This window comes from Pogoniulus pusillus, unplaced genomic scaffold (genome assembly GCF_015220805.1).
Source record: "Pogoniulus pusillus isolate bPogPus1 unplaced genomic scaffold, bPogPus1.pri scaffold_108_arrow_ctg1, whole genome shotgun sequence".
Taxonomy (NCBI): Eukaryota; Metazoa; Chordata; class Aves; order Piciformes; family Lybiidae; genus Pogoniulus; species Pogoniulus pusillus.
The window spans coordinates 87,770-113,071 of NW_026974547.1; the positions used below are offsets into that span (position 1 = coordinate 87,770).

Here is a 25,302-nt window from a genome sequence, read left to right on the forward strand (position 1 = left end):
CCTGGCCTGGGGGCGCTGCTGAGGCCCTCACCGAATCGCCACCGCTCGCCGCAGCCTGTCAGTGGCCATCTGCAAGCTGGCACTGCCCTCACCTAGTGGGCACTGATCTCACCAAGATGGCATTGAACGCGACGGGTTGGAGGGGACCTTATCAATATGGCGCCGAGCGCGACGGACTGGAAGCGACCTCACCAATATGGCGCTCAGCGCGACGGGTTGGTGTGACTTCACCAGTATGCGCCGAGAGCGACGGTCTGGTTGTGACCTCACTAACATGGCGACAGGAGCGACAGGCTGAATGTGACCTTACCAAGATGGCGCCGAGCGCGACGGTCTCGCTGTGACCTCATCAATGCGGCGCCGCGGGCTGCCGCTGCCGGCAGCAATCTGGCACTGGCCGCGGCAGGCTGGCAATGCCCTCACTGAGTCGCCAGCAGTCGCCGCAGGCTTGCAGTGGCCCTCTGCAAGCTGGCACTAGTCTCACCGAGTTGTAGTGACCTCACCAAGAAGGCGCCGAGAGCGACGGACTTGCTGTGACCTCATCAATACAGCGCCGAGCGCGTCGAGTTGGTCAGACCTTACCAAGATGGCGCCGAGTGCGACTGGTTTGAAGAGACCTCACCAAGATGGCGCCAAGCGCGACGAGCTGGCAGTGACCTCATCAATACGGCGCCGAAACGCCGCAAGCCGGCGGTGACCTCACCAATACGGCGCTGAACGCCGCGGTCCTGGCGCTGCCCGCAGCAAGCTGGCAATGCCCTGACCGAGTCGCCACCGCTCGCCGCAGGCTGGCAGTGACCCTCTGCAAGCTGGCGCCGCCCTCCGTGAGCTGGCACTGCCCCCTCCTAGGCTGGCAGTGCCCTCACCATGACGGCGCCGACGTCCCGCCTGCGACGCTGACCTCACCAAGGTGGCTCCGGGGGCGGTTCCCGCCGCCCCTCCCCTCTCGCATGCGCCGAGCGCTCAGGCCAGGCCGCAGGGAGGGGCGCAGGGGACAGAGCCACTCTGAAGGCTGCCCGGGGGGCGTCTGGGCCCCGGAGGTGGTGAGTGGGGGTCGGAGAGGGAGGGGAGAGGTCTGTGTGGGGTTGGGGGGGCCGCTGGGGGGGGGGCGGGGGGCAGTGGGGGGCAGTGGGGGGAGGGCCTGGAGCGTCCCCAGCAGCCTGGAGGGAACAGGGAGGGGAGGAGGGGGAGGGGCAGGGACACATACCCGGGGGGGGGGGGGTCCGGGAGGCCGTGGGGGAGTTTTGGGGGGTCGAAGTTGGGGGCGAGGCCGCGGGGCCTGGGCCTAGGCCTGGAAGGGGTGGGAGAGGCTGAGGCCTGCTGGGAGGGGGGGGGCGGAGAGGCCTGGGAGGGGTTTGGGGGTCTCTGGGGGGGACCTGGGGAGGGATTTGGGGGTCTCTGGGGGGGGTCTTCGAGGGGGACCTGGGGAGGGATTTGGGGGTCTTTGGGGGGGACCTGAGGAGGGATTTGGGGGTCTCTGGGGGAGGTCTTTGGGGGGGACCTGGGGAGGGGTTTGGGGGTCTCTGGGGGGGTTTTTCGAGGGGGACCTGGGGAGGGATTTGGGGGTCTCTGGGGGGGGTCTTCGAGGGGGACCTGGGGAGGGATTTGGGGGTCTCTGGGGGGGGGGTTTGGGGGGGAGCCTGGGGAGGGGTTTGGGGGTCTCTGGGGGGGGTCTTCGAGGGGGACCTGGGGAGGGATTTGGGGGTCTCTGGGGGGGGGTTTTGGAGGGGAGCCTGGGGAGGGGTTTGGGGGTTTCTGGGGGGGGTCTTCGAGGGGGACCTGGGGAGGGATTTGGGGGTCTCTGGGGGGGGTCTTTGGGGGTACCTGAGGAGGGATTTGGGGGTCTCTGGGGGGGGTTCTTTGGGGGGGACCAGAGGAGGGGTTTGGGGGTCTCTGGGGGGGGTCTTCGAGGGGGACCTGGGGAGCGATTTGGGGGTTTCTGTGGGGGGTCCTTGGGAGGAGTATGGGGGTCCCTGGAGGGCTCTTTGGGGGGGACCTGGGGGGGTCTCGGGGGGGGGGGGTCCTTGGGGGAGGGTCTTGGGGAGGGATTTGGGGGTCCCTGGGGGGGGTCTTTGGGGGTGTCCTTGGGTTGGATTTGGGGGTCCTTGGGTGGCTTTGGAGGGGTCTTGGGGAAGAGTTTGGGGGTCCCTGGGGGGGACAACCTGGGGAAGGATTTGGGGGGCCTTATGGGGGGGGCCCTGGGAGAGATTTGGGAGGGGTTCTGGGGGTTTCTAGAAGGGTCTGGGGCTGTGCTAGAGGCTTCTGGGCTCATCTGCAGTGAGCCTGGGGGCCCTCAAAAGGGTCTGGGGACAGGTAAAATGGGCCTGGGGTGATGCAGCAGGGTTCAGGGGCATCAGAAGGGGCATTGTGGGCATCTAAGTTGGCCTGGGGTCCTCTGGAGGTTGCCTCCCTCTTTCTGTCTCTGTTGTTTGTGCCTGGGTGAGAGTTCTCTGCTGTGTTTGTTCTCTCTTTTTGCAGGGAGCTGAACTGCTTTGCCCCAGCCCAGCTTCAGATCTGCACTCAGCCTCAGCCCCAAGCCCTGGCAGGGTGGGATGCTTTGGTCCCAGGCCGTGGAGCTGTTTGAAATGCAATTGCTGCTTGCAGCTGGTTCAGAAATGGATTTCCTGTGGCTGTGGGGGCAGAAATGTCTCTGTGGTGAGTTGCTGCCAAGTGCCAGCCTTGCTTAAAGCCTTCTCTTAGGCCTTTCAGTGTGCTGATGGTTGCAGAGGAGAAGCTCAGGGTGTGAGGGAGTGAAAACTGAAGGGGGTGTTCAGGTGTGGGGAGAGGCCTCTGCCCTGGAGAGGCTGCTGGGCAGTGCTGCTGCAGCTAAGGTCTCCCTCGGGGAGCTGTTCCCCTCAGGGGCACTCTGGGGGCACTGTGCAGGAGGTGGCAGCCAGAAGGCAGAGCTGCCTGGGCCTCGTTGCTGTGCTGGCCAAAGCAGGTCACTTGTGCAGCTGTGCCACTTGCTGCTCAGGGCTGTGCTTGGGCAGAGAGGCAGCTGTGCCAGCAGCCTGTGCCACAGTGCAGTTGGTGCTGGTGCAGTGGAGCCTTTGCAGCTTGGGTCTGGGCTGATGGCAGTGGAGCCCCAGAGGCAGCGGTGCCAGGGCAGCTGAGCAGGGGCTGGGCTAGGGGCCGAGGCTGTGCTGCCTGCAGAGGCTTTTGTGTGCCTGTGTCGGGGTGGATTTAACATCCTTTTACTGCTGGGATGTGCTCCTGCTGCTGCCTTTCTGCTGCCCGGCTGGGAGGGGTCCAGAGGGACTGGGAGACACCAGGAGGGATTGGGAGGAGACTGGGAGGGCATTGGGAGGGAGTGGGAAGGGATGCATGAGGGCCTGGGAGGGAATGTGAGTGACTGGGAGGGGAATGGGTAGGGCTGAAGGGGGTTGGGAGGAAATAGAAGAGGACTGGAAGGGACTGGGACCGAGAGAGACTGGGATGGACTGGGGAGGGGCTGGGAGGGGAATGGGATGGAGGAGGAAAGGACAGGAATGGGAATGAAGGCAATGGGGAGGGAACTAGGAGAGGACAGGGCCAGACTGGGAGGGATTGGGATGGATTCAGTGGAAGTGGGAGAGACTGGGATTGGGAGGAGACTGGGAGGGCATTGGGATTGAGTGGGAGGAGTGGGATGGACTGAGAAGGGCCTGTGAGGGGATTTGGAGGGACTGATGGGAACTGGGAGTGGAATGGGAGGGACTGGGAAGGGACTTGGAGAGGCTGAGAGAGACTGAGGCAGACTGGGAGGTGTTTGGGAGGCAGTGAGAGGGATTCAGTGGAAGTGAGAGTGACTGGGAGGGATTGGGAGGAGAGGGAGGGGTCTGGGAAGGCATCAGGGATGGCCTGAAGGGATCGGGGTGGGGAAGGCCTGGGAGGTAGTGGGAGGGCACTGGGAAGGGGCTGGGAGGGGAATTGGAGGGACTGGGAGAGAGTGATAGGGGATTGGGAGTTACTGAGGGGACTGGAAGGAGACTGGGATATGCTGGGAGATAGTGGAATGGACAGGGAGGGATTGTGAGGGGCTGGGTGGGACTGGAAGGGGACTGGGAAGGACTGAGAGAGACTGGGCTGGACTGAGAGGGGACTGGACTGGCAATGGGAGGGAGTGGGAAGGCATCTGGAAGGGATCAGAAGGAATTGGAAGAGCCTGAGAGGGAATTTGGCATGGGAGGGTATTGGGAAAGGCTCTGGGGGGATTGCAAGAGACTGGGATGGACTGGGAAGGAGTGGGATGGGCTGGAATGGGAGTGAGAGGTGTGAGGGAGGGGAATGGGACTGGGAGGTCCTGGGATGGGACAGGAAGGGGAATGGGAGGGACTGATGGGAACAGGGAGAGGAATGGGATGGACTTGGAGGGACTGGGAAAGGACTTGGAGAGGCTGAGACTGAGCCAGACTGGGAGGGGTTTGGGAGGCACTGAGAAGTACTGGGAGGGAGTGGGAAGCCTGCAGAGGAACTGAGAGAGACTGGAAGGGGATTTGGAGGGAGTGGGAGGGGAATTGGAGGGACTGGGAGAGAGTGATAGGGGATTGGGAGTTCCTGGAGGGGACTGGAAGGGGAATGGGATATACTGGGAGGTAGAGGAATGGACTGGGAAGGAGCTGGGTGGGACTGATGGGGACTGGGAGGAAATGGGAGGGGACTGGGATGGACTGGAAGGGATTGGGAGAGAGTGGGAGGGGATGTGGAATGAATTTGGAGAGACTGGGAGAGACTGGAAGGGATTGGGAGAGAGTGAGAGGGGATGTGGAATGAATGTGGAGAGATTGGGAGGGACTGGAAGGGATTGGGAGAGAGTGGGAGGAATTCAGAGAGACTGGGAGGGACTGGGGTGGAGTGGGAAGGAATAAATGAGTGACTGGGAGGGAATGGGAGAGACTGGGAGGGGATTGCGAGGGACTACTTGGAACTGGAAGAGGAATGGGATGGTCTGGGAGGGACTTGGAGAGACTGAGCCAGACTGGGAGGGGTTTGGGAGACACTGAGAAGGACTAGGAGGGGACCAGGCTAGACTGGGGGGGGATTCAGAGGAACTGGGAGGGATTGGGAGGAGACTGGGAGGGAGTGGGATGGAGTGGGAAGGGATTGATGAGGGACTGGGAGTGATTGTGAGTGACTGGGAGAGCCATGGAGGGGAACAGGAGGGGCAGATGGGGAGTGGGATGGGATTGGGAGGGACTGGCGAGGAGTGGGAGGAGACTGCGAGGTAGTGGGAGGGAAGTGGGAAAGGATGAGGGACTGGGAGGCAGTGGGAGGAGACTGGGAAGGGACTGGGAGGGGATTTGGAGGGACTGGGAGAGAGTCATAGGGGATTGGGAGCTGATGGAGGAGACTGGAAGGGGACTGGGATATACTGGGAGCCAGTAGGATAGACTGGGAAGGATTGGGAGAGGACTGGGTGGGAGTGATAGAGACCTGGAAGGGACTGGGAGGGGACTGGGATGGACCTGGCAAGAACTGGATTGGGACCGGGAGAGGACTGTGAGAGAACTGGGATGGGCCTGGAAGGGACTGGGAAGGACTGGGAGTGTGAAAGTACTGGGAAAGGAGTGGAATGGGATTGTGAGGGACTGGGAGGGAGTGGGTGGGATTCAGAGGAACTGGGAGAGAGTTGGATGGACTGGGAAGGGATCTGGGAGAGACTCGAGGGGACTGGGATGGACTGGGAAGGGGACTGAGGTGGCATGGAGGGGTATGGGACTGGGAGGTACTGCGAAGGGACTGAGAGGGCAATGGGATGGACTGGGAGGAACTGGTGTGGAACTGGGAAGGGGGGGGAAGGCCAGAGAGAGAATGGGAGGGGAATGGGTTGGACCTGGTTAAAGACTGGATTGGGACTGGGAGGGTATTAGGAGAGGCCTGGAAGGGTCTGAGAAGGACTGGGATGTACTGGGAAAGGCCTGGAATGGGATTGTGAGACTGGGATGGAACTGGGGGGGGATTGGGAGGGAGTGAGTGGGATACAGAGGAACTGGGAGAGTCTGGGATGGACTTAGAGTGGGCTGGGCTGGGAAGGGATCTGGGAAGGAGTGAGGGGACTGGGAGGGATTGGGAAGAGGACAGAGAGCTGTCAGGGAGGGGAATGGGCCTGGGAGGTACTGGGATGGGACAGGGAGGGGAATGGGAGGGACTGATGGGAAGTGGGAGAGGAATGAGATGGCCTGGGAGGGGATCTGGAATGGATTGTGAGAGAGTGGGAGGGGACTGGGAAGGGATTGGGATAGACTGGGAGCTAGGGGGATGGACTGGGAAGGATTGGGAAGGGGCTGGGTGGGAGTGATAGAGGATTGGAAGGAAATGGGAGAGGACTGGAATGGGACTGGGAAGGGACCGGGATGGACCTGGTAAGGACTGGATTTGGACTGGGAGGTATTGGGAGAGGACTGTGAGGGAACTGGGATAGGCCTGGAAGGGACTGAGAAGGACTGGGAGGGGACTGAGAGGTGGCAGGGAGGGGACTGGGCCAGGGAGAGGATTGGGGGGAATGGGAAGGGGTTTGGAATGGATTGGGACTGGGCCAGAGTGGGAGGGGAGTGGAAAGGTAGTGGGAGGGTGTGCAAGGTAGTTGGAGGGCACTGGAAGGGACTAGGAGGGGATTGGGATGGACTGGGAAGGGACTGGTGAGGATTGGCTTGGGACTGGGAGAAGCCTGGAAGGTACTGAGAAGAAGTGGGAGGGGACTGGGATGTACTGGGAAAGGAGTGGGATGGGATTGAAAGAGACTGGGGTGGGACTGGGAGGGGGTTGTAGGGAGTGGGTGGGATTCAGAGGAACTGGGAAGGACCGGGAGGAGACTGGGAGTGGGGTGGACTGGGAATAGTGGAACTGGGAGGGGACTGTGAGGGATTGGATGGGACTGGGAAGGGGCCTGAGAGGTGGCAGGGAGGGAAGTGGGACTGGGAGGTACTGGGATGGGATAGGGAGGAGATTGTAAGGGACTCATGGGAACTTGTGGAGAAATGGGAGGGAATGGGAAAGGACTGGAAGGGGACTGGAATATACTGGGAGACTGGGATGGACTGGGAAGGATTGGGGGAGGGCTGGGTGGGACTGATAGGGGCTTGGGAGGGACTGGGAGAGACTGGGATGGACCTGATGACGACTGGACTGAGACTGGGAGGGACTAGGAGATGACTGTGAGGGAACTGGGAAAGATCTGGAAGGGACTGAAAAGGACAGGGAGGGGAGTGGGATGTCCTGGGAAAGGAGTGGAATTGGATTGTGAGAGACTGGGCTGGGACTGGGAGGGGGCTGAGAGAGAGTGGGTGGGACTGGGAACAACTGAGCTGACCTGGGAGGGGACTGGGAAGGGGCCTGATAGGTGCCAGGGAGGGGAATGGGACTGGGAGGTAGTGGGATGGGGCAGGGAGGGGAATGGGAGAGACTGATGGGAAGTTAGAGAGGAATGGGCTGGGCTTGGAGGGAGTGGGAGGGGATTGGGAGGGAATGTGATGGGGTCTGGAATGGATTATGAGTGACTGGGAGGGCACTGAGCCAGAGTGGGAGGGGATTGGAAGGGATTGGGATGTACTGGGAGCTAGTGGGATGGACTGGGAAGGATTGGGTGAGGCTGGGTGGGACTGGGAGTGGATTGAGAGGAACTGGGAGAGGTTGGGAGGGACTGGAGTTGGACTGAGACTGGGAGGGGACTGAGGTGGACCTGCTAAGGACTGGATTAGGACTGGGAGGAAAATGGGAGAGGAGTGGAAGGGACAGAGAAGGACTGGGAGGCGAGTGGGATGTACTGGGAAATGTCTGGAATGGGATTATGAGAGACTGGGAAGGAGACTGAGAGGTGGCAGTGAGGAGAATGGGTCTGGGAGGGACAGGGATGGTAATGGGAGGAAGTGGTGGGAACTGGGGGAGGAATGGGATTCACTGGGCTGGAGTAGGAGGGCATTGGGAGGGAATGGGAAGGGATCTGGAATGGATTGTGAGTGACTGGAGGGGACTGGGCCAGAGTGGGAGTGGACAGGGCAGATACTGGGAGGGGAATGGGAAGGCAGTGTGAGGGTGTGAAAGGTAGTTGGGGTGGCCTGGAAGGCCCTGGGAGAGTATTGAGAGGGAGTGTGAGGGGACTGGAAGGAGACTGGGATATACTGGGAGCTAGTTGGATGGAGTGGGAAGGATTGGGTGGGGCTGTGTGGGACTGATAGGGGATTGGGAGGAGATTGGAAAGGACTGGGAGGGGAGTGGGATGTGTTGGGAAAGGACTGGAATGGGATTGTGAGAGACTGGTAGGGGATTGGGAGGGAGTGGATGGGATTCAGAGCAGCTGGGAAGGACTGGGAGGGCATTGGAATGGACTGGGAGGGAGTGGGATGGACTGGGAAGGGATCTGGGAGTGAGTGGAACTGTGAGGGGATTGGGAAGGTAGTTGGAGGGGGCTGGAAGGGACTTGGAGGGGATTGAGAGGGAGTGGGAGGTGACTGGTAGGGGACTGGGATATAGTGGGAGCTGGTGGGAGGAACTGGGAATGATTGGGAGGGGGCTGGGTGGGAGTGATAGAGGACTGGGAGGGACTGGGAAGGGACGTGGGGGGACTGAGAGAGACTGTGAGGGGACTGGGATGGACCTGGTAAGGACTGGATTGGGACTGGGAGAGGACTGTGAGGGGACTGGGAGAGGCCAGGAAGGGACTGAGAAGGACTGGGAGGGATTGAGAGGAACTGGGAAGGACTTAGAGGAGACTGGGAGAGCATTGGGATGGAGTGGGAAGGGGCCTGAGAGGTGTCAGGGAGGAGAGTGGCCTGGGAGGGCATTGGGAGGGAATGGGACGGGATCTGGAATGGATTGTGAGTGTCTGGGATGGGACTGGGCCAGAGTGGGAGGGGACTGGGAAGGTAGTGGGAGATTGTGAAAGGTAGTTGGGGTGGCCTGGAAGGCATTGTGAGGGACTGGGAGGGGACTGGGATGTACTGGGAGCTAGTGGGATGGACTGGGAAGGATTGGAAGGGGGCTGGGTGAGACTGGGAGGGGATTGGGAGGGAAGGGAAAGGGATGGGAAGGACTGGATTTGGATTGGAAAGGACTGAGGAGGACTGGAAGGAGACCAGGAGGGATTGGGTAGGACTGGGGTGGGATTGTGAGGGACTGGCGAGGCGTGGGAGGTGACTTGGAGGGACTGAGAGGTAGTGGGAGGGAAGTGGGAAAGGATGAGGGATGGAGTGGAGGGATTGGGAGGGATTGGGATGGCCTGGGAGGGGATGTGGAGGGCCTGGGAGAGAGGGATAGGGGCTTGGGAGTTAGTGGAGGGGACTGGAATATAGTGGGATGGAGTGGGAGAGATTTGGAATGGATCTGGAATGGATTGTGAGTGAGTGGAATGGCAATAGAAAGGGACTAGGAGGGAGTGGGAGGGGACTGGGAGAGGAGTGAAAAGGACTGGGAGGGCAGTGGGATGTACTGGGAAAGGAGTGTAATGGCATAGTGAGGGACTGGGAAGGGATTGGGAGTGAGTGGGTGGGATTCAGAGGAACGGGGAGGGAGTGGGATGGAGTAGGATGGGCTGGGAAGGGATCTGGGAAGGACTGAGCTGAACTGGGAGAGGACTGGGAAGGGGCCTGAGAGGTGTCAGGGAGGGGAATTGAATGTGACTGTGTGGGGATTGGGAGAGACTGGGATAGACTGGGAGGGATTGGGAGGGCATTGGGACAGACTGGGAGGGAATGGGATGGAGTGGGAAGGGATCAGGGATGGACTGGAGGGATTGGGAGGGACTGGGATGACCTGGGAGGGGATGTGGAGGGAGAGAGGGATAGAGGCTTGGGAGTTAGTGGAGAGCACTTGGATATACTGGAAGATGATGGAATGGAGTGGGAGAGGATTGGGAGGGAACGGAGAGGGATCTGGAATGGATTGTGAGTGACTGGGAGAGGACTGGAATGGCACTAAGGACCGGGAGAGACTGTGAGGGGACTGGATTGGGGCTGGGAGGGAAATGGGAGAGGACTGGAAGGGACTGGGAGGGGAGTGGGATGTACTGGGAAAGGAGTGGAATGGGATTGTGAGAGACTGGGAGGGAATGGGAAGGGATCTGGAATGGATTGTGAGTGACTGGGAGGGGATTGGGTCGGAGTGGGAGAGGACTGGGGACTGGGATGTACTGGGAGCTAGTGGGATGGACTGGGAAGGATTGGGTGAGGCCGGGTGGGACTGGGAGTGGATTGAGAGGAAATGGGAGAGGACTGGGACTGGGATGGACCCAGTAAGTACTGGATTAGGACTGGGAGGGCAGTGGGAGAGGACTGGAAGGGACAGAGAAGGACTGGGAGGGGAGTGGGATGTACTGGGAAAGGAGTGGAATTGGATTATGAGAGACTGGGATGGGACTGGGAGGGGAGTGAGAGAGAGTGGTTGGGACTGGGAAGGAGACTGAGAGGTGACAGAGAGGGGAATGGGTCTGGGAGGGTAATGGGAGGGATTGTTGGGAACTGGGAGAGGAATGGGATGCACTGGGCTGGAGTAGGAGGGCATTGGGAGGAAATGGGAAGGGATCTGGAATGGATTGTGAGTGACTGGAGGGGACTGGGCCAGAGTGGGAGCAGACTGGGAGGGTAATGGGAAGGTAGTTGGAGGGGCCTGGAAGGGCCTTGGAGGGGACTGAGAGGGAAGTGACTGGAAGGAGACTGGGATATTCTGGGAGCTAGTGGGATGGACTGGGAAGGACTGGGAGGGAGCTGGGTGGGAGTGATAGAGGACTAGGAGGAAATGGGAGGGGACTGGAGTTGGACTGGGAAGGAACTGGGCGGGACTGAGAGAGACTGGGAGGGGACTGAGATGGACCTGGTAAGGACTGGATTGGGACTGGGAGAAGACTGAGAGAGAACTGGGAGAGGCCAGGAAGGGATTGGGAAGGACTTGGAGGAGACTGGGAGGGCATTGGGATGGAGTGGGAAGGGGACTGGGAAGGAGTGAGTGGGACTGGGAGGGATTGGGTGAGACTGGGCAGGGGCCTGGGAGGTGTGAGGGAGGGGAATGGGCCTGGGAGGTCTTGGGATGGGACAGGGAGGGGAATGGGAGGGAGTGATGGAAGTGGGATGGGATTGGGAGGGACTGGCGAGGCGTGGGAGGAGACTTGGAGGGACTGAGAGGTAGTGGGAGGGAAGTGGGAGAGGATGAGGGATGGAGTGGAGGGATTGGGAGGGACTGGGATGGCCTGGGAGGGGATGTGGAGGGCCTGGGAGAGAGGGATAGGGGCTCGGGAGTTAGTGGAGGGGACTGGGAGATAGTGGGATGGAGTGGGAGAGATTTGGAATGGATCTGGAATGGTTGTGAGTGAGTGGAAGGGCAATAGAAAGGGACTAGGAGGGAGTGGGAGGGGACTGGGATGGAGCTGGAAAGGACTGGGAGGGCAGTGGGATGTAGTGGGAAAGGAGTGTGATGGGATAGTGAGGGACTGGGAGGAAATGGGAGGGGACTGGAGTTGGGCTGGGAAGGGACCGGGTTGGACTGAGAGAGACTGGGAGGTGACTGGGATGGACCTGTAAGGACTGGATTGGGACTGGGAGAGGAGTGCGAGGGAACTGGGAGAGGCCTGGAAGGGGCTGGGGAGGACTGGGAGTGGGAAGGAGTGGGATGGACTGGGAAGGGATCTATGAATGACTGAAGTGACTGGGAAGGATTGGGTGAGGCTGGGAAGGTGCCTGAGAGGTGTGAGGGAGGGGAATGGGACTGGGAGGTCCTGGAATGGGACTGGGAAGAGAATGGGAGGGATTGATGGAAGTGGGATGGGATTGGGAGAGAATGGGAAGGGATCTGGAATGGTTTGTGAGTGACTGGGAGGGGACTGGGAGGCAATCGGAGAGGAGTGGGAGTGAGATGTACTGGGAAGGGAGTGGAATGCGGTTGTGAGAGACAGGGATGGGACTGGGAGGGATTTGGGAGGGAGAGGGTGGGATTCAGAGGAACTGTGGGAGACTGGGAAGGACTGGGAGGGCATTGGGATGGAGTGGCAGGGAGTGGGATGGACTGGGAAGGATTAAGTGGAACTGGGGGGGGGGACTGGGAGGGATTGGGTGGGACTGGGCAGGGGCCTGAGAGGTGTCAGGGAGGGGAATGGGCCTGGGAGGTGCTGGGATGGGACAGGGAGGGGAATGGGATTGACTGAGATGGAGTGGGAGGGGACTTGGAGGGAATGGGAAGGGATCTGGAATGGATTGTGGGTGACTGGGAGGGGACTTAGAAGGGACTGGGAAGGGAATGAGAAGGAATTAGGAGGGTCTGAAAGGTAGTTGGAAGGGACTGGGAGGGACAGAGAGAGACTGAAAGGAGACTGGGATGGACCTGGTAAGGACTGGATTGGGACTGGGTTGTACTGGGAAAGGACTGGAATGAGAGGGCTTGGAAGGGGCCTGGATGGGAACTGAAAGTGATCCTAGGAAGCACTGGGACAGACTGGGAGGGATTGGGAGGTGGTCTGGGAGAGACTGGAGCAGGATTGGGCAGGGACTGGGATGGGATTAGAGAGGGGCTGGGAGAGGTCTGGGAGGGAACTGGAAGGCACTGCAGAGGAATTGGGAGGGACTGGGAAGGATTCGGAGAGGTCTGGAAAGGAACTGGGAGGGACTGGGAGGGGGCTTGATGGGACTGGGAATCTTACCTGGAGGCACTGGGAGCTGCTCTGGGGGCGCTGGGAGCCTCCACTGTGCCCCTGCTGCCGTTTGGTCTCCCTCCCCCCTCCCTCCCTCCCTCCCGGCGCTGACAGAGCAGGAGGGCCAGAGCCACGCTCTGATTGGCCAGCGGGGCTCGGGCAGCAGCGCTCCCATTGGCTGCGCTGGGCCAGCCCCCCAGGTTGGGACCAGCCCCCCCCCAGGTTGGGACCAGCCCCCCCCCAGGTTGGGACCAGCCCCCCCCCAGGTTGGGACCAGCCCCCCCCCCCAGGTTGGGACCAGCCCCCCCCCCAGGTTGGGACCAGCCCCCCCCCAGGTTGGGACCAGCGCGTCCCAGGTTGGGAACAGCGCGTCCCAGGTTGGGACCAGCGCGTCCCAGTTTGGGACCAGCGCGTCCCATTTCGGGACCAGCCCCCCCCAGTTTGGGAAAGTCCGTCCCAGTTCGGGACCAGTCCCCCCCAGTTCGGGACCAGTCCCCCCAGTTCGGGACCAGTCCCCCCAGTTCGGGACCAGTCCCCCCAGTTCGGGAGCAGCGCGTCCCAGTTCGGGAGCAGCGCGTCCCAGTTCGGGAGCAGCGCGTCCCAGTTCGGGAGCAGCGCGTCCCAGTTCGGGAGCAGCGCGTCCCAGTTCGGGACCAGAGTGTCCCAGTTCGGGACCAGCCCCTCCCAGTTTGGGAACAGAGTGTCCCATTTTGGGACCAGCCCCCCCAGTTTGGGACCAGTGTGTCCCAGTTCGGGACCAGTCCCCCCCAGTTTTGTTCCAGTGTGCTCCAGTTTGGGACCAGACCCCCCCAGTCTGCGACCACTCCCCTGCAGTTTGGGTTGAGTGTGTCCCAGTTTGGGCCCAGTTTGCCCCAGTTGGGGTCCAGTTCCCTCCCAGTCCCTTCCATTCCCCTCCCTCTTCTGTTCCAGTCCCTCCCACTCCCCATCCAGTTCTTCCCAGTCCCTCCCAGTCTTTGCCAGTTCCCTCCCACACCCTCCCAGTTTCCTCGCAGTTCCTGCCCAGTCCCATCCCAGTGCTTCCCAATTCCATCCAGTACCTCCAACACACCTTCATGTCCCCTCCCAGTCTGTCCCAGTCCCTACCACTTCGGTTCCAGTCCCCAGCCCTCCCCTCCCAGTCCCTCCAAATCCCTTTCCAGTACCTCCCAGTTCCCTCCCAATGCCTCCCACTTCCTTCCCAGTCCCCCGCCCAGTCCCCTCCCATTTCCATCCCACAACTTCCCAGGCCCTCCAAATTCTATCCCAATCCTTCTCATTTCCCTCCCAGCCCCTCCCAGGGAGCCTGACTGGGAGGGACTGGGATGGAACTGGGTGTGATGGGCAGGGATGGGGCACAGGGTGCAGACTGTGAGGGATTGTCAGGGACTGGGAGGTAATTGGTAGGCACTGGGAGGGAACTGGTTGTGACTGTGTGGGGATAGGGAGAGACTGGGAGGGCATTGGGACGGACTGGGAGGGAATGGGATGGAGTGGGAAGGGATCAGGGATGGAGTGGAGGGACTGGGATGGCCTGGGAGGAGACGTGGAGGGAGAGAGTGATAGGGGCATGGGAGTTAGTGGAGGGGACTAGGATATACTGGGAGATAGTGGAATGGAGTGGGAGTGGATTGGGAGGGAATGGAGAGGGATCTGGAATGGATTGTGAGTGACTGGGAGAGGACTGGAATGGCACTAGGGACTGGGAGAGACTGAGAGAGGACTTGGATGGACCTGGAAAGGACTGGATTGGGCCTGGGAGGGAAATGGGAGAGGATTGGAAGGGACTGAAAAGGACTGGGTGCGGAGTGGGATGTACTGGGAAAGGAGTGGAATGGGATTGTGAGAGAGTGGGATGGGACTGGGAGGGAATGGGTGGGATTCAGAGACACGGGGAAGGAGTGGGATGAGTGGGAGGGAGTGAGATGGACTGGGAAGGGATCTGGGAAGGAGTGAGCTGAACTGGGAGAGGACTGGGAAGGAGCCTGAGAGGTGTCAGGGAGGGGAATGGGCCTGGGAGGTGCTGGGATGGGACAGGGAGGAGAATGGGAGGGACTGCTGGGAAGTGGGAGAGGACTGGGCCAGAGTGGGAGGGTGTGAAAGGTATTTGGGGTGGCCTGGAAGGCATTATGAGGGACTGGGAGGGGACTGGGATGTACTGGGAGCTAGTGGGATGGACTGGGAAGGATTGGAAGGGGGCTGGGTGAGACTGGGAGGGGATTGGGAGGAAATGGGAGCAGACTGGGAGGGACAGAGAGAGACGGGGAGGGGATTGGGAGGGAAGGGGAAGGGATGGGAAGGGGAGTGGGAAGGGATCTGGGAAGGACTGAGCTAAACTGGGAGAGGACTGGGAAGGAGCCTGAGAGGTGTCAGGGAGGGGAATGGGCATGGGAGGTGCTGGGATGGGACAGGGAGGGGACTGGGAGGGACTGCTGGGAAGTGGGAGAGGAATGAGATGGAATGGGAGGGAGTGGAAGGGGATTGGGAGGGAAGGGAAAGGGATCTGGAATGAATTGTGAGTGACTGGGAGGGGACTGGGGACAGGGAGGGGATTAGGAGGGAGTGGGAGGTGACTGGAAGGGGACTGGGATATTCTGGGAGCCAGTGGGATGGACTGGGAAGGATTGGGATGGGGCAGGGTGGGGGTGATAGAGGACTGGGAGGGGACTGGGATGGGACTGGGAAGGGACTGGGCGGGAGTGAGAGAGACTGGGAGGGGACTGAGATGGACCTGGTAAGGACTGGACTGGGACTGGGAGTGGACTGTGAGGGAACTGGGAGAGGCCAGGAAGGGACTGGGAGGGGAGTGGGAGGGATTGAGAGGAACTGGGAAGGCCTTGGAGGAGACTGGGAGGGCATTGGGATGGAGTGGGACGGAGTGGGAAGGGGCCTGAGAGGTGTCAGGGAGGAGAGTGGCCTGGGAGGGCATTGGGAGGGAATGGGAAGGAATCTGGAATGGATTGTGAGTGACTGGGAGGGGACTGGGCCAGAGTGGGAGGGTGTGAAAGGTCTTTGGGGTGGCCTGGAAGGCATTGTGAGGGACTGGGAGGGGACTGGGATGTACTGGGAGCTAGTGGGATGGACTGGGAAGGATTTGAAGGGGGCTGGGTGAGACTGGGAGGGGATTGGGAGGAAATGGGAGCAGACTGGGAGGGACAGAGAGAGACGGGGAGGGGATTGGGAGGGAAGGGGAAGGGATGGGAAGGGGAGTGGGAAGGGGCTGGTAAGGACAAGATTTGGTTTGGGAGAGGCCTGGAATGGACTGAGGAGGACTGGAAGGAGATCAGGAGGGATTGGGTATGACTGGAATGGGATTGTGAGAGACTGGGAAGGGATTGGGAGTGAGTGGGTGGGATTCAGAGGAACGGGGAAGGAGTGGGAGGGAGTAGGATGGGCTGGGAAGGATTGAGCTGAACTGGGAGAGGACTGGGAAGGGGCCTGAGAGGTGTCAAGGGAGGGAAATTGGACTGGGAGGTGCTGGCATGGGACAGGGAGGAGATTTGGAAAGATTGTGAGTGACTGGGAGGGGAGTGGGCAGGTGGTGGGAGGGTGTGAAAGGTGGTTGGAGTGGCATGGGAGGGGACTGGGATATACTGGGAGCCAGTGGGATGGGCTGGGAAGCATTGGGAGGGGGCTGGGTGGGACTGATAGAGGACTGGGAGGAAATGGGAGAGGACTGGGAGGGACTGGAGTTGGACTGGGAAAGGACTCATCCCAGTCCTCTCCCAGTCCTCAGTCCCTGCCAGTCCTGTCCCATGCCTTCCCAGTCCTCTCCCAGACCGTCCCAGTCCCAATCCAGTCCTTCCCTGTCCGTCCCAGTGTCTCCCAGTATGCCCCAGTCCCCTTCCAGCCTAGGGTGATTGTGAGTGAGTGAGAGAGGCAGGGAGGGGAATGGGAGGGAGAGCTGGGAAGTGGGATGGGATTGGGAGGGACTGGTGAGGAGTGGGAGGAGACTGAGAGGGAAGTGGGAAAGGATGAGGGATGGAGTGGAGGGATTGGGAGGGACTGGGATGGCCTGGGCGAGAGGGATAGGGGCATGGGAGTTAGTGGAGGGGACTGGGATATACTGGGAGATAGTGGAATGGAGTGGGAGTGGATTGGGAGGGAATGGAGAAGGATCTGGAATGGATTGTGACTGGGAGAGGACTGGAATGGCACTAGGTACTGGGAGGGGACTGGGATGGAGCTGGAAAGGACTGGATTGGGACTGGGAGAGGATTGGGAGGGAAATGGGAGAGGATTAGAAGGGACTGAAAATAACTGGGTGCGGAGTGGTATGTACTGGGAAAGGAGTGGAATGGGATTGTGAGAGAGTGGGATGGGACTGGGAGGGGTTTGGGAGGGAGTGGGTGGGATTCAGAGACACGGGGAAGGAGTGGGAGTGAGATGGACTGGGAAGGGATCTGGGAAGGACTGAGCTAAACTGGGAGAGGACTGGGAAGGAGCCTGAGAGGTGTCAGGGAGGGGAATGGGCATGGGAGGTGCTGGGATGGGACAGGGAGGGGACTGGGAGGGACTGCTGGGAAGTGGGAGAGGAATGAGATGGAATGGGAGGGAGTGGAAGGGGATTGGGAGGGAAGGGAAAGGGATCTGGAATGAATTGTGAGTGACTGGGAGGGGACTGGGGACAGGGAGGGGATTAGGAGGGAGTGGGAGGTGACTGGAAGGGGACTGGGATATTCTGGGAGCCAGTGGGATGGACTGGGAAGGATTGGGATGGGGCAGGGTGGGGGTGATAGAGGACTGGGAGGGGACTGGGATGGGACTGGGAAGGGACTGGGCGGGAGTGAGAGAGACTGGGAGGGGACTGAGATGGACCTGGTAAGGACTGGACTGGGACTGGGAGTGGACTGTGAGGGAACTGGGAGAGGCCAGGAAGGGACTGGGAGGGGAGTGGGAGGGATTGAGAGGAACTGGGAAGGCCTTGGAGGAGACTGGGAGGGCATTGGGATGGAGTGGGACGGAGTGGGAAGGGGCCTGAGAGGTGTCAGGGAGGAGAGTGGCCTGGGAGGGCATTGGGAGGGAATGGGAAGGAATCTGGAATGGATTGTGAGTGACTGGGAGGGGACTGGGCCAGAGTGGGAGGGTGTGAAAGGTCTTTGGGGTGGCCTGGAAGGCATTGTGAGGGACTGGGAGGGGACTGGGATGTACTGAGAGCTAGTGGGATGGACTGGGAAGGATTGGAAGGGGGCTGGGTGAGACTGGGAGGGGATTGGGAGGGAAGGGAAAGGGATGGGAAGGGGAATGGGAAGGGGCTGGTAAGGACCAGATTTGGATTGGGAGAGGCCTGGAATGGACTGAGGAGGACTGGAAGGAGACCAGGAGGGATTGGGTAGGACTGGAATGGGATTGCGAGAGATTGGGAGGGGATTGGGAGGGAGTGGGATGGACTGGGAAGGGATCTGGGAAGGAGTGAGTGGGACTGGGAGGGATTGGTTGAGACTGGGAAGGGGCCTGAGAGGTCTTGGGATGGGACAGGGAGGGGAATGGGAGGGACTGATGGAAGTGGGATGGGATTGGGAGGACTGGTGAGGCGTGGGAGGAGACTTGGAGGGACTGAGAGGTAGTGGGAGGGAAGTGGGAAAAGATGAGGGATGGAGTGGAGGGATTGGGAGGGACTGGGATGGCCTGGGAGGGGATGTGGAGGGCCTGGGAGAGAGGGATAGGGGCTCGGGAGTTAGTGGAGGGGACTGGGATATACTGGGAGATAGGGGGATGGTGTGGGAGAGATTTGGAATGGATCTGGAATGGATTGTGAGTGAGTGGAATGGCAATGGAAAGGGACGAGGAGGGACTGACAGAGTGGGAGGGGACTGGGATGGAGCTGGAAAGGACTGGATTGGGACTGGGAGAGGACTGGAAAGGACTGAAAAGGACTGGGAGGGCAGTGGGATGTAGTGGGAAAGGAGTGTAATGGGATAGTGAGGGACTGGGAAGGGATTGGGAGTGAGTGGGTGGGATTCAGAGGAACGGGGAGGAAGTGGGAGGGAGTAGGATGGGCTGGGAAGGGATCTGGGAAGGACTGAGCTGAACTGGGAGAGGACTGGGAAGGGGCCTGAGTAGTGGCAAGGGAGGGGAATGAGACTGGAAGGTGCTGGGATGGGACAGGGAGGGGATTTGGAAAGGATTGTGAGTGACTGGGAGGGGAGTGGGCAGATGGTGGGAGGGTGTGAAGGGTGGTTGGAGTGGCATGGGAGGGGACTGGGATATACTGGGAGCCAGTGGGATGGGCTGGGAAGGATTGGGAGGGGGCTGGGTGGGACTGATAGAGGACTGGGAGGAAATGGGAGAGGACTGGGAGGGACTGGAGTTGGACTGGGAAAGGACTCATCCCAGTCCTCTCCCAGTCCTCAGTCCCTGCCAGTCCTGTCCCATTCCTTCCCAGTCCTCTCCCAGACCGTCCCAGTCCCAATCCAGTCCTTCCCTGTCCATCCCAGTGTCTCCCAGTATGCCCCAGTCCCCTTCCAGCCTAGGGTGATTGTGAGTGAGTGAGAGAGGCAGGGAGGGGAATGGGAGGGAGAGCTGGGAAGTGGGATGGGATTGGGAGGGACTGGTGAGGAGTGGGAGGAGACTGAGAGGGAAGTGGGAAAGGATGAGGGATGGAGTGGAGGGATTGGGAGGGACTGGGATGGCCTGGGAGGGGATGTGGAGGGCCTGGGAGAGAGGGATAGGGGCATGGGAGTTAGTGGAGGGGACTGGGATATACTGGGAGATAGTGGAATGGAGTGGGAGTGGATTGGGAGGGAATGGAGAGGGATCTGGAATGGATTGTGACTGGGAGAGGACTGGAATGGCACTAGGGACTGGGAGAGACTGGGATGGAGCTGGAAAGGACTGGATTGGGATTGGGAGGGAAATGGGAGAGGATTAGGGATGGAGTGGAGGGATTTGGGATGGCCTGGGAGGGGATGTGGAGGGCCTGGGAGAGAGGGATAGGGGCTTGGGAGTTAGTGGAGGGAATTGGGATGCAGAGGGAGGGAAGTGGTAGGGACTGCAAGGGAATTGGGAGGGACTGGAGGGATTCGGAGAGGTCTGGAACGGGCCTGGGAGGGGACTTGTTGAGACCGGGACCCGTACCTGGAGGCACTGGGAGCCATCCTGGGAGGATGGGGAGCCATCCTGGAGGCACTGGGAGCCATCTGGGAAGCACTGGGAGCCATCCTGGGAGGACGGGGAGCCATCCTGGAGGCACTGGGAAGCACTGGGAGCTGAACTGGGAGCCGCCATTGTGTCCCCTGCCACCATTTTGTCTCCCTCCCTCCCTCCCTGACGCTGTGAGGGGAAAGAGCGGGAAAGCCAGGCTGCGCTCTGATTGGCCAGCGGGGCTTAGGCGGGAAGCGCTCCCATTGGCTGCGCTGGGCCCAATTCCCCCACTTGGTGTGCACTTTGGGCCCAGTTCCTACCAGTTTGGGCCCAGTTTGGGACCACTTCCATCCCAAGCCCTCCCAGTCCCCTCCCATTTCCATCCCACTGCCTCCCAGGCCCTCCAAATTCTATCCCAATCCTTCTCATTTCCCTCCCAGTCACTTCCAGGGAGCCTGACTGGGAGGAACTGGGATGGAACTGGGTGTGACCTGCAGGGATGGGACACAGGGTGCAGACTGTCAGGGATTGTCAGGAACTGGGAGGTAATTGGTAGACACTGGGAGGGAACTGGTTGTGACTGTGTGGGGATAGGGATAGACTGGGAGGGCATTGGGACGGACTGGGAGGGAATGGGATGGAGTGGGAAGGGATCAGGGATGGAGTGGAGGGATTGGAAGTGACTGGGATGGACTGGGAGGTAGGGGGAGGGGAGTGGGAGCGTCTGATAGGTACTCAGAGGGGCCTGGAAGAGTCTGTGAGGGGATTTGGAAGGACTGGGAAGGGACTGGGAGGGGACTGGGATATGATGGGAAGAATGGAAGGAACTGGGACAGGACTGGGAAAGACTTGGAGGGGAATTGTGAGACTGGGAGGAGATGTGGGAGGGGCTGGGAGGGGCTGGAGGTGGACTAGGATGGAAATGGGATGCACCAAGAGGGATGTGAGAGGGAACTGGGTAGGAGTGGGAGAGACTGAGGGGGACTGGAGAGGAACTGGGAGTGACTGGGAGGGAGTGTGAGGCAATTGGGAGGCACAGGGAGGGAACAATTGGGACTGCCTGGGGATTGGGAGAGACTGGGAGGAACTGAGTGGAACTGAAAGGCCCTTGGGGGCAACTGGGAGGGTCTGGGAGAAGATCTGGGGGTTACTGGGCAGGACGGGGAGGGGAACTGGGAGAGACTGGAAGTGACTGGAAGGGGATCTGGGAGGGACTGGGAGGAACATAAGGAACTGGGACGAGACTGGGAGGGACTTAGAGGGGATTTGTGAGAGGCTGGGAGATGTGGGAGGGACTGGGAGGGAACTGGGAGGGACTTAGGTGGAAATGGGATGGGCCAGGAGGGATGTGAGAGGGAACTGGGTAGGACTGGGAGGGACTGGAGGGATTTGAGAGGGATTGGGAGGAAACTGGAAGGGACTGTGGAGGAATTGGGATGCAGAGGGAGGGAAGTGGAAGGGACTGCAAGGGAATTGGGAGGGACTGGGATGGCCTGGGAGGGGATGTGGAGGGCCTGGGAGAGAGGGATAGGGGCTTGGGAGTTAGTGGAGGGAATTGGGATGCAGAGGGAGGGAAGTGGAAGGGACTGCAAGGGAATTGGGAGGGACTGGAGGGATTCGGAGAGGTCTGGAACGGGCCTGGGAGGGGACTTGTTGAGACTGGGATCTGTACCTGGAGGCACTGGGAGCCATCTGGGAAGCACTGGAAGCCATCCTGGGAGGACGGGGAGCCATCCTGGAGGCACTGGGAGCCATCCTGGGAGGACGGGGAGCCATCCTGGAAGCACTGGGAGCTGAACTGGGAGCCGCCATTGTGTCCCCTGCCACCATTTTGCCTCCCTCCCTCCCTCCCTGACGCTGTGAGGGGAAAGAGCGGGAAAGCCAGGCTGCGCTCTGATTGGCCAGCGGGGCTTAGGCGGGAAGCGCTCCCATTGGCTGCACTGGGCCCAATTCCCCCACTTGGTGTGCACTTTGGGCCCAGTTCCTACCAGTTTGGGACCACTTCCATCCCAAGCCCTCCCAGTCCCCTCCTATTTCCATCCCACTACCTCCCAGTCTCTACCAGTCCCCTCCCATTTCCATCCCACTACCTCCCAGTCTCTACCAGTCCCCTCCCATTTCCATCCCACTACCTCCCAGTCTCTACCAGTCCCTTCCCATTTCCATCCCACTACCTCCCAGTCACCTCCCAGTCGTTCCCAGTCCTTCCAGGGATGGAAGTGTCGGGGACTGGGAGGGGATCTGCAAGAGACTGGAATTGGCTGTGAGTGGATCTGGGAGCGACTGTGAGGGGCTGGAAGGGACGGGGAGGAACGGAAGGGACTGGGATTGGATCTGGAAGCGACTGGGAGGGACTGGAGGGGACGGGGAGGAACGGAAGGGACTGGGATTGGATCTGGAAGCAACTGGGAGGGACTGGAAGGGACGGGGAGGAACGAAAGGGACTGGGATTGGATCTGGGAGAGACTGAGAGGGACTGGAAGGGACGGTGGAGGAATGGAGGGGTCTGGGATCGGATCTGGGAGCGACTGTGAGGGACTGGAAGGGATGGGGAGGAATGGAGGGGTCTGGGATCGGATCTGGGAGCGACTGTGAGGGACTGGAAGGGACGGGGAGGAACGGAAGGGACTGGGATTGGATCTGGGAGCGACTGTGAGGGGCTGGAAGGGACGGGGAGGAACGAAAGGGACTGGGATTGGATCTGGGAGCGACTGGGAGGGACTGGAAGGGATGGGGAGGAACGAAAGGGACGGGGCGGGGATCTGGGCGGGACTGGGAGGGATAGGGACGGGGCTGGGATCGACTGGGAGGGGTTTGGGAGGGACTGGGCCGGACCGGGCGGTATCTGTGTGGGCCTGGGAGCAGAGGAGAGCATGGGAGCCATCCTGTGAGCACTGTGCGTTGTCCTGGAGCACTGGGAGGTACTGGGATCCATACCTGGAGGCGCTGGGAGCTGAGCTGGGAGCGCTGGGAGCCGCCACGGAGCCCCCTGCGGCCGTTTTGTCTCCCTCCCCCCTCCCTCCCGGCGCCGTGAGGGGAAAGAGCGGGAAAGCCAGGCCGTGCTCTGATTGGCCAGCGGCGTTTGGGCGGGAAGCGCTCAGCCTCTGCGCTCTGGCAGGCTCTGGGGGGTCTCACTCTGGGTTTCGGTGTCCCCTTTGGCTCGGCCCCCCCAGCCACGGCTCCAGGGGTCTGGGGGTATCGAAAGGGCCTTTGGGGGCATCTAAAGGCGTCAGGGGTGAGCTGGAGGGGGTCTGCGGGTATCTAAAGGAGGCCTGTGGCCATGTAGAGGGGTCAGGGACCCTCGCAAAGGGGTCCGTGGGCACCTAGAGTGGGTCTGGCGAGATGCAAAGGTGGAGGCTGTGCTTGCTGTGCAAGGCTGCTTGTGTGTGTGTGCTTTAGGTGTGGTTTGCTCTGGGGTGCAGTCAGTGTGTGCTGCTGTCCAGCCGAAGCACTGCAGAGCTGCTGCTTCTCCTTGCAGCACACGCTCAGAGGACAGGTCCCTGGATTGCAGTGCTGCTCCAATGGCCTGTGGTGGCTGCAGGCAGCCGCGGCCCGGGGAGCCCAAGACTCAGCGTGTGGAAGGGTTGGGAGCAGCCCTGGGTGCCTGCAAGGATTCGGGAGGTGAGCTGAGCAGGTGAGATGGATCTGAGACACCTTTCAGAGCAGCTGCTGTGAGTATCTGGAGTCTTCCTGCAGCGTTGGTGCAGTTAAAGTAGAGAAAGCAGCTCTGGAAGGTTTGTGCTGCATCTTCCATCCAGCTGCGTTCTGCAGCCCCTGGGAAGGTGTTGGTTGGTAGAGCGCATCTGTGGGAGGTGTGAAGGGAGCTGGGGGTCTGTCTGCCTGCACAGGGAGAGCTCAGCTGTCTCTGCTCGTCACAGTGCTAGAGAGCAGCTTTCAGAGCTCCGCAGCGTGCTGGAGCTGCTGCAGGAGGATCAAATGGTGTCTGCCTCCCAGACACAGGGAGAGCAGCGTGGAGCCTCCTCCTGTCTGCTTCGTCCATGTGGCAGCTGTCCTGGCACTTGTCATGCCAGTGAAGTAACTGAGCCATGCCGAGAGAGGGGAGGAAATGCAAAGCAGTGGCCCTGAGACAAATCTCACTCTTCCCACAGGCCCGAGCAGGTCTGAAACCCTGCCACGGAGAGGCACAGGCCCCGCAGCAGTGCCTGCATTTCAGCAGCTGCCCATCGGAGCTAAGCACAGCCTCGGCTCAGAGGTGAGGGCATGGCTGTGAGAGTGCAGCTGTCACCAGCACCTGCTCCTCTCCGTGCTCCAGTGGGGCCAAACGTTTCAGATCCACCGCTCCTCTGGGCACTGCAGCACTGGGGACTAATTTGAGGGTGGGTTTGTGTTGGGTTGGTTGGTTTGGGTTTGGTTGTTTTTTTTCCCAGGTGCCAAAGCATCTGGGCCGTCTCTGATCTCACTGATCCCTTTTCTGTCATAAATGAAGCTTTACCAAAAAAGTTACAGTCGTGTCACTTCCAGCCTGATCTGCATGGCTTGAGCAGCCACTGCCAAAGAGCAAAGCCTTTGTCAGGGCTCTCGGAGCAGCTCGTTTGTTGTGTGTGTGAAAAAGGCAACCAAGTGTCAGGGGTTGTCTTTCCCATCTTCTGGTGGGGTGCTCTGACGTGCTTTATTTCTGTCTGGCTGTCGCTGGTACGTGTCCCTGGCAGCTCAGGAGCATGTCTGCTGGGCAGTGCTGGGGGCCAGGCGTCCCTCCTGTGTGTGCATGGCCCACATGGCAGCACCCTGCAGTCAGAGCTGACTGTGTGCACTGGAGGTGGAGTGTTGGAGTGGGATCAGCTCAGAGCTCTGCAAGGTCAGTGCATGGCAGTGGAAAATGAAATGCTTTGGCAGTGTTTTTACTGGGGGCATAGGAGCGTGCCCTCACCTTCACAGTGTGAGTAACTGAGCTTTGTCCTTGGTTGTTTCACTCTTGGCAGGTTTGCACTTTGCTTTCCACTCCACTGGCCAAGCCAGCCAGATGTGCAGCAGCAGCAGGATGGGCACGAGGGCCCCAGCTGCTGCGGTGAATCCGTCAGCACGGACGCTGGTGCCGCTGCAGCCTGGCCCTGCAGCCTGGCAGGGTGATCTCCTTTGGCTCGGCTCCTGTGGGCTCCAGGTAGGGTTTGTCTGTGTCTGCCAGGAGGGAAGGGTTGAAAAGGAGATTGCTCAGTCAGAGCTCTGACCTAGTAGCTGAAGATTCTGTCCAATGCAGATGCTGACAGAGCAGCTGGATGAGCAGAAAGCCTCTCGTGCAAACGGCTGTGGAGTGCTTCTCTCTGTTCCCTGCTGCTGGGAGGTGCTGACAGGTTAGAGTTAGTGGAGGGGTGTGAAGAATTTGCAGGGATCTCTAAGGGTCTGCAGAGCCCTTGGAAAGGTCTGAAGTTGTCTGTAGATGTCTCTAGGGTGCTGCAGGGGTCTGCAGGCACCTCTTAAATGTCTGGAGGGGTCTGTAGCTGTCTGTAGAGGTCTCTAGAGCTTTGTAGAGGAATGTGGGTGCCTGCAGCTGTCTCTAGGGGGGTGTGGAGGTCTGCAGGCACCTTTCAAATGTCTGGAGGGGTCTGCAGAGCTCTGTCAGGGTCTGTAGATTTTGGCAGGGTTCTGTAGGAGTCTCTGGGCAGCTTTTAAAGGTG

At 60.4% G+C, this 25,302-nt stretch overlaps 1 protein-coding gene across 1 annotated transcript; it reads left to right on the top strand.

Annotated features, from left to right (window-relative positions):
• The first annotated feature begins 962 nt into the window (after window positions 1-962).
• Window positions 963-25,010, top strand: LOC135173879 (uncharacterized). The gene is made up of 7 exons (XM_064141093.1): window positions 963-1,043; window positions 2,479-2,655; window positions 23,148-23,290; window positions 23,779-23,882; window positions 24,340-24,485; window positions 24,610-24,788; window positions 24,885-25,010. The coding sequence occupies exons 2-7, from the start codon at window positions 2,553-2,555 to the stop codon at window positions 24,981-24,983; spliced, it is 774 nt and encodes a 257-aa protein (XP_063997163.1). The 5' UTR covers window positions 963-1,043; window positions 2,479-2,552; the 3' UTR covers window positions 24,984-25,010.
• The last annotated feature ends 292 nt before the right edge of the window (window positions 25,011-25,302 follow it).